The sequence below is a fragment of the Pogoniulus pusillus genome, chromosome 29, assembly GCF_015220805.1.
Source record: "Pogoniulus pusillus isolate bPogPus1 chromosome 29, bPogPus1.pri, whole genome shotgun sequence".
Taxonomy (NCBI): domain Eukaryota; kingdom Metazoa; phylum Chordata; class Aves; order Piciformes; family Lybiidae; genus Pogoniulus; species Pogoniulus pusillus.
In genome coordinates this window covers 16,197,479-16,203,478 of record NC_087292.1, presented here as the reverse complement: position 1 = coordinate 16,203,478, position 6,000 = coordinate 16,197,479, and the positions used below count along the sequence as shown (strand labels likewise).

Genomic DNA, 6,000 nt, shown 5'->3' with positions numbered 1-6,000 from the left:
GAGGATGCTGGATGATGGGGATGATGGGGATGCTGGGGTGATGAGGATGCTGGATGATGGGGATGATGGGATGCTGGGGGGTGATGGGGATGCTGGATGATGGGGATGATGGGATGCTGGGGGGTGATGGGGATGCTGGATGATGGGGATGATGGGATGCTGGGGGTGATGGGGATGCTGGGGGGTGATGGGGATGCTGGGGGGTGATGGGGATGCTGGGGTGATGAGGATGCCGAAGCTGCGCTATCAGGGGGCAAAGGCATGTGCAGCCGTGGAGGGGGAGATGCGGGGGGGGGTGGGCTGCTCGCACACGGGTGTGCAAACCTTCCCCAGGCCGCCGCAGCCCCCGCGCTCCTGGCCGCTCTGAGCCGCCGCGGCGCCAGGGGGCGCTGTGCTGGGCGCCGCAGCGGAAGCGCCGCTCTGTGCCCTGGCCGGGCCCCGCCCCCCCGCGCCGCCGCTTCCGCCGCTGCCCTGCTCGCCCCGGGCGGCTCCGCTTCCGAGCTCCCCTCTGCGCCGCTGCCCTCACCCTCGCCGCCACCATGAACAAGAAGAAGAAGCCGTTCCTGGGCATGCCCGCGCCCCTGGGCTACGTGCCGGGGTTGGGCCGCGGGTAAGACGCTGCTCGCACTCCCCCGGCCCATCCGCGGGCCCGGCCTAGGCCTTCCCCGGCCCTGGCTCCCCGCTCCCGGCCCGGCCGCCGTCCTCACCGGGCTTCGGGACGCGGCCGGACCCTGTGTCGGGCCTGAGCGAGTGCTCAGCCTCCCGCCGCGGCCGGCTGTGTTCCCGCGGGACACGTCGGCGGTCCTGCGTGGCGCAGTCGGGTTTTCAGGGGTTATCCGTGCGGGATGAGTCTCGTCAGCTCTTCAGACGGGCCGGGGAGGCTTACTTCGTGTTTAGAGGTGAACCTGGCGGCCGGGATGAGTCCCTGTGTGCCTGAGATAGCGCTGGCTGCGGAGAGATTATGTCCCCTCTGATTGTGTACGTGGGGCTCTCTTAAAACTCATCCCGTTTTGGTGTGTTTGTGCCGGGAACGGGGAGCGGCAGGTTTGGGTGGTAGCTGGAGTTACGCTCTGGGGGTTGTAAGTTCTGTTTGCCCTCTGCTGTTTCGCTCATGCCCCACGCTGGGGGGATTCTGTTCTCTGTGCACCGGGAAATGCAGGCTGGTTCAGTATGGGGTGTCTGAGCCCCAGTCATAGAGCAGTTAAGGGTGAAAGGAACTCTTTAAGATCGTCCCAAGTGATGGTGGTGGAGTCCCCGTCCCTGGAGGTGTGGACAAGGCACCTGGGGATGTGGTTTAACGGCCTTGGTGGTGCTGAGGCCCCTCAATTGCAGAGAGATGTTGAGGTGCTGGAAGGTGTCTGGAGAAGGGCAGCAAGGCTGGGGAGGGGCCTGGAGCAGAGCCCTGTGAGGAGAGGCTGAGGGAGCTGGGGGGGTGCAGCCTGCAGCAGAGGAGGCTCAGGGCAGAGCTCATTGCTGTCTGCAGCTACCTGCAGGGAGGCTGTAGCCAGGTGGGGTTGGGCTCTGCTGCCAGGCAGCCAGCAACAGAACAAGGGGACACAGCCTCAAGTTGTGCCAGGGGAGGTCTAGGCTGGATGTTGTTAGGAGGTTGTTGTCAGAGAGAGTGATTGGCATTGGAATGGGCTGCCCAGGGAGGTGGTGGAGTGGCTGTGCCTGGAGGTGTTGCAGCCAAGGCTGGCTGGGGCACTGAGTGCCATGGTCTGGTTGGTTGGGCAGGGCTGGGGGAATAGGTTGTGCTGGCTGAGCTTGGAGCTCTCTTCCAACCTGCTTGATTCTCTGATTCTGTTTGGGCTCAATGATCTCAGAGGTCTTTTTCAGCTAGTACAATTCCGATTCTCTAAGGCCAACTTTCAGTTGTCCCATCCCTGTGCCAGACCCACACCCCAGAGTGTCCTGCAGCCCAAAAGATCCACTTTTTTACTGTGTCTGATGGAGAGCCAGAGCTCAGAAGAGAAACCATGGCTTGGTGGAGGGTGGGTGGTGGTGCTGGGTGGTTGCAGTGTCTTTGCAGATGAAGTTTTTCCTGTCAGAGAGCAGGTTTTCCCCCAGGCTTTATGAACAGCAGGGATGGGGACTGCCTGATGCCCTCTTACCAGAGGGTGACTCATAGAATCAGGCAGGATTGGAAGGGACCACAAGGATCAGCCAGTTCCATCCCCTCTGTCATGGGCAGGGACACTTCACAGTAGAACAGGCTGCCCAGAGCCTCCTCCAGCCTGGCCTTAAACACTCCAGGGATGAGGCTTCCACCACCTCCTTGGGCAACCCATTCCAGTCTCTCACCAACTTCATGCTGAACAACTTCTTAACATCCAGTATGAATTTCCAGCTTTGTTCCATCCCCCTAGTCCTGTCCTTAACCTGACATCCTCAAAGCTCCCTCCTCAGCTTTCTGGTGGTCCCCTTCAGATCCTGAAAGGTCACAAGAAGGTCACCTGGGAGCCTCCCCTTCTCCAGACTGCACAGCCCCAAGTCTTACAATCTATCCTCACAGCAGAGCTGCTCCATCCCTCTGATGATCCTCGTGGCCCTTCTCTGAGGCTTTCAGTGTCCAGGTCATGCTTTTGCCAGGTTGCCTGTGTGCCAAAGAGCAGGGTTTCAGCCTCTCTAGCTGCTGCTGGTCTCTCCCCACAGAGCCACAGGCTTCACCACCCGCTCTGATATCGGCCCCGCGCGTGACGCCAACGACCCCGTGGATGATCGCCATGCGCCGCCGGGGAAGAGGACGGTTGGGGATCAGATGAAGAAGAACCAGACAGCTGATGATGATGATGAAGATCTGAATGACACCAATTACGATGAGGTGACAAGATTTGCTTCATCCTGGAGGTGTATTTTCTCAAGAGGAAAAGGGAGTCATAGAATCACAGAAAGGTTTGGGTTGGAAGTGACCTTTAAAGGTCATCCAGTCCAAACGCCCTGCAGGGAGCAGGGACATCTTCTGCTAGAGCAGCTTGCTCAAAGTCATGGCCCCTCCCTGCCCTTGCTGCCCATGCCACTGGGGATCAGACCAGGACAGAGCTGGCTCTGGGCTGGCAGTGCTCAGTGTCAGCTCATCTCCAGCTTTTCACCCCTCAGCACTCCTTAGTCCTTCTCTGCAGGGCTGCTCTCCAGCCCTTCATCCACAGCCTGTGTCTGTGCTTGGCTTTGTCCTCATCCAGTTGCAGGACTTTGCACTTGTTCTTGTGGAACCTCATCAGTTTCACATAATCCCACTTTTCCAAATGGTCCAAGTCCCTCTGAATGAATCCTGTTCCTCCAGGTTGTCACCTGCACCACAGAGTGTAGAGCTCTGACCGCCTTAGGCAGAGATGCATAAATAAAATACTTAAGACCTTCAAGGGATGCATTTTGTGCTCTGCACAGGACTGAGCTCTTGTGGTCTGGTGTTTGGTTTTGTGTTGCCTGTGTAGCTTCTTGTGTTTAAATCCCACATGGGTTAGCTGCATGTTGGGTTCTTTGTTTTTCATGAAGTGGTTAATGGGAGAAAATGGCTTTTCTGTCTGTCTGCCTGGCTGCTTAATGAGAGCAGCAGTTTGAAGCAGCTTTGTTTTGAAGTGCTGCAAGACAACAAACAGGAGGGGTGGCAGAAGAGGGCAGCCTCTCTCTGGGGCTGTGTGAGCCTGATGCAGTGCTGTTAGAAATAGTCTGCTGCTGCCTTTGGTGGTGTTCTGGGGGGCTGGTGGCTGTGACAGGAACACAACAGGAGCTGTAAATTGAGCGTACTGCTTTTTTCCTTTCTTTTTCCCCCCCTCCTTTTTCTCCCTCTCTCTCCATGTTCCCAGTTCAATGGTTATGCTGGGAGCCTGTTCTCAAGTGGCCCCTATGAAAAAGATGATGAGGAAGCAGATGCTATTTATGCAGCTCTGGATAAGAGGATGGATGAGCGCAGGAAGGAGAGGAGGTAGGCTGAATCGCGGCGCTGCTTGTGTTCTGGAGTTCTGCTCTACCTCTTCTGTTGTCCAGTCAAGCTTTTCTCTGTCTGCTTGAGTACACTTTCAGGTTTGATGTGTTTTAGTGCCCTGACTTTGACCTTGTGGCTCCATGTTTTAAAGGTGGTGGTTGTCTTGCACAACTTGTTCTGATTCTTGATGTTAATTGCTTCACTGCAGTTCGTTATGATTCACTGTAGCTAGATTCACATCATAGAATGGCTCAGGCTGGAAGGGATCTTACAGGTCAGCTACTCCAACCTCCCCACCACAGCCAGTGACACCTCTCAACTAGACTCATCTGCCCAGGGCCTCATACAGCCTGGCCTTGAACACCCCCAGAGAGGACACATCCACAGTCTCCCTGGGCAGCCTGTTCCAGAGTCTCACCACCCTCATCCTGAAGAGCTTCTGTCCTCAGCTCCAGTCTAATCTTGCTCTCCCTCAGCTTGTCCTGACACCTCAGCTTGTCTCCAGACACCCTTATGTAAAGCCCCTCTGCAGCCTTCCTGTAGGATTGGAAGGCAGCTCCAAGGTTCCCCTGGAGTCTTCTGTTCTCCAGGCTGAACATCCCCAACTCCCTCAGCCTGTCCTCAGAGCAGACATGCTCCAGCCCTTGGCTCATCTTTGCAGCCTCCTCTGAACTCACTCCAATGGCATCTCCCCACAAGATGATGTCAGAGGTGCTGAGTCACTGGGTTTTGACACATCCCACTGGAGTGTGTTCTAAAGTCATGTCATGCAGGTCTCTGGGAAACCAGAGAGTGCTCCTAACTTGTTAAATTCACTGCCTGGTCTGCAGGTAAGAGGATGTTGAGTTCACTTGTTTGGACTCACCTGGGTTTACACTCTAATATGTGATAAAACATCTCTGTCATAGTGTTGATAATCTAAGCCTAGAAGGAAAAAAGGGACTAAAAAAAGGTTTTTTTAGTACCTTAGCTCTGCTCAAACACTTCTCTTTTTCCTGTAATCCCTTGTTGCTGTGAACAATAACCTCAGTGCTCCTTTTCCCAAGGGAACAACGAGAGAAAGAGGAGATAGAGAAATACCGCATGGAGAGACCCAAAATTCAGCAGCAGTTCTCAGACTTGAAAGTAAGGAGGAAGAAAAACCCACATTTGAAATGTGCCTTTTGTTGTGCTGTCAGAGGTGATGGATGTGTGTTCTGCCTGTCTTTGGGGTTATACTGTGGGCTAACAACAAAATACTTTGGTGTTCTCCAGGTTGGATTTACTTTCCTTTGGGAAACCTAAATAAACAAGTGCAAAGCTTGGCACCCAGTGGGGCAGAACCTCTTGGTTTGAAGTTCTGAAGTAGTGCAGGGCAAGTTTCCAGTCTGTTGGTGATTTAGATCACAGTGATGGTGAAATCTCCACTGAGCACAGCATTCAGAGGAGCACTCAGGGTGTTTACAGAGCAGTTTCTAAGCTGATGTTTAGGCCTCTGGGGGTGATTCTGCTGAGCTCTAGTGCTTGGGGATGCACAAGGTAGTGAAATCCATCCCAGTTTTGATACTGGGATTGTTTTGTGTGCAACTTGCTTGTGAGGGTGCTACACTTCTGTCTTTGAGGGACTGCTGATTTTATAGACTCCTGGAATGGGTTGGAAGGGCCCTTCAAAGGTTATAGAATCAGTCAGGGTTGGAGGGGACCACAAGGATCAGCCAGTTCCAAACCCCCTGCCATGCCCAGGGAGGCCCTACCCTAGATCAGGCTGCCCACTGCTTCATGTAGCCTGGCCTTAAACCCCTCCAGGGATGGGACCTCAACCACCTTCCTGGGCAACCCATTCCAGCCTCTCACCACTCTCCTGCTCAACAGCTTCCTCCTCACATCCACTCTGACTCTCCCCAGCTTTGCTCCATTCCCCCCACTCCTGTCACTCCCTGACAGCCTAAAAAGTCCCTCCCCTAGTCCTGTCAGTCATCCAGTCCAACCCTCTCTGCAGTCAGCAAGGACGTCCTCCACTAGAGCAGCTTGCTCAGAGCTTTGTGGAGTCTCACTTTGAATATCTCCAGGGATGCAGCCTCAATTCCCTCCCTGCACAA

The 6,000-nt window shown here is 54.9% G+C and overlaps 1 protein-coding gene across 2 annotated transcripts in view; it reads left to right on the top strand.

Moving 5' to 3' along the window:
• Positions 1-456: 456 nt before the first annotated feature.
• PRPF6 (pre-mRNA processing factor 6) overlaps positions 457-6,000 on the top strand; it is a 31,184-nt gene continuing 25,640 nt past the window's right edge. Inside the window, exons 1-4 of one of the 2 annotated variants that reach the window (XM_064167544.1) lie at positions 457-610; positions 2,653-2,821; positions 3,804-3,922; positions 4,969-5,047. In XM_064167544.1, the coding sequence (XP_064023614.1) occupies positions 540-610; positions 2,653-2,821; positions 3,804-3,922; positions 4,969-5,047 (438 nt within the window). In that variant the 5' untranslated portion in view covers positions 457-539. Of the gene's footprint in view, positions 611-941; positions 979-2,652; positions 2,822-3,803; positions 3,923-4,968; positions 5,048-6,000 lie in introns of those variants that run through there. The other variant, XM_064167545.1, reaches the window with a different exon arrangement.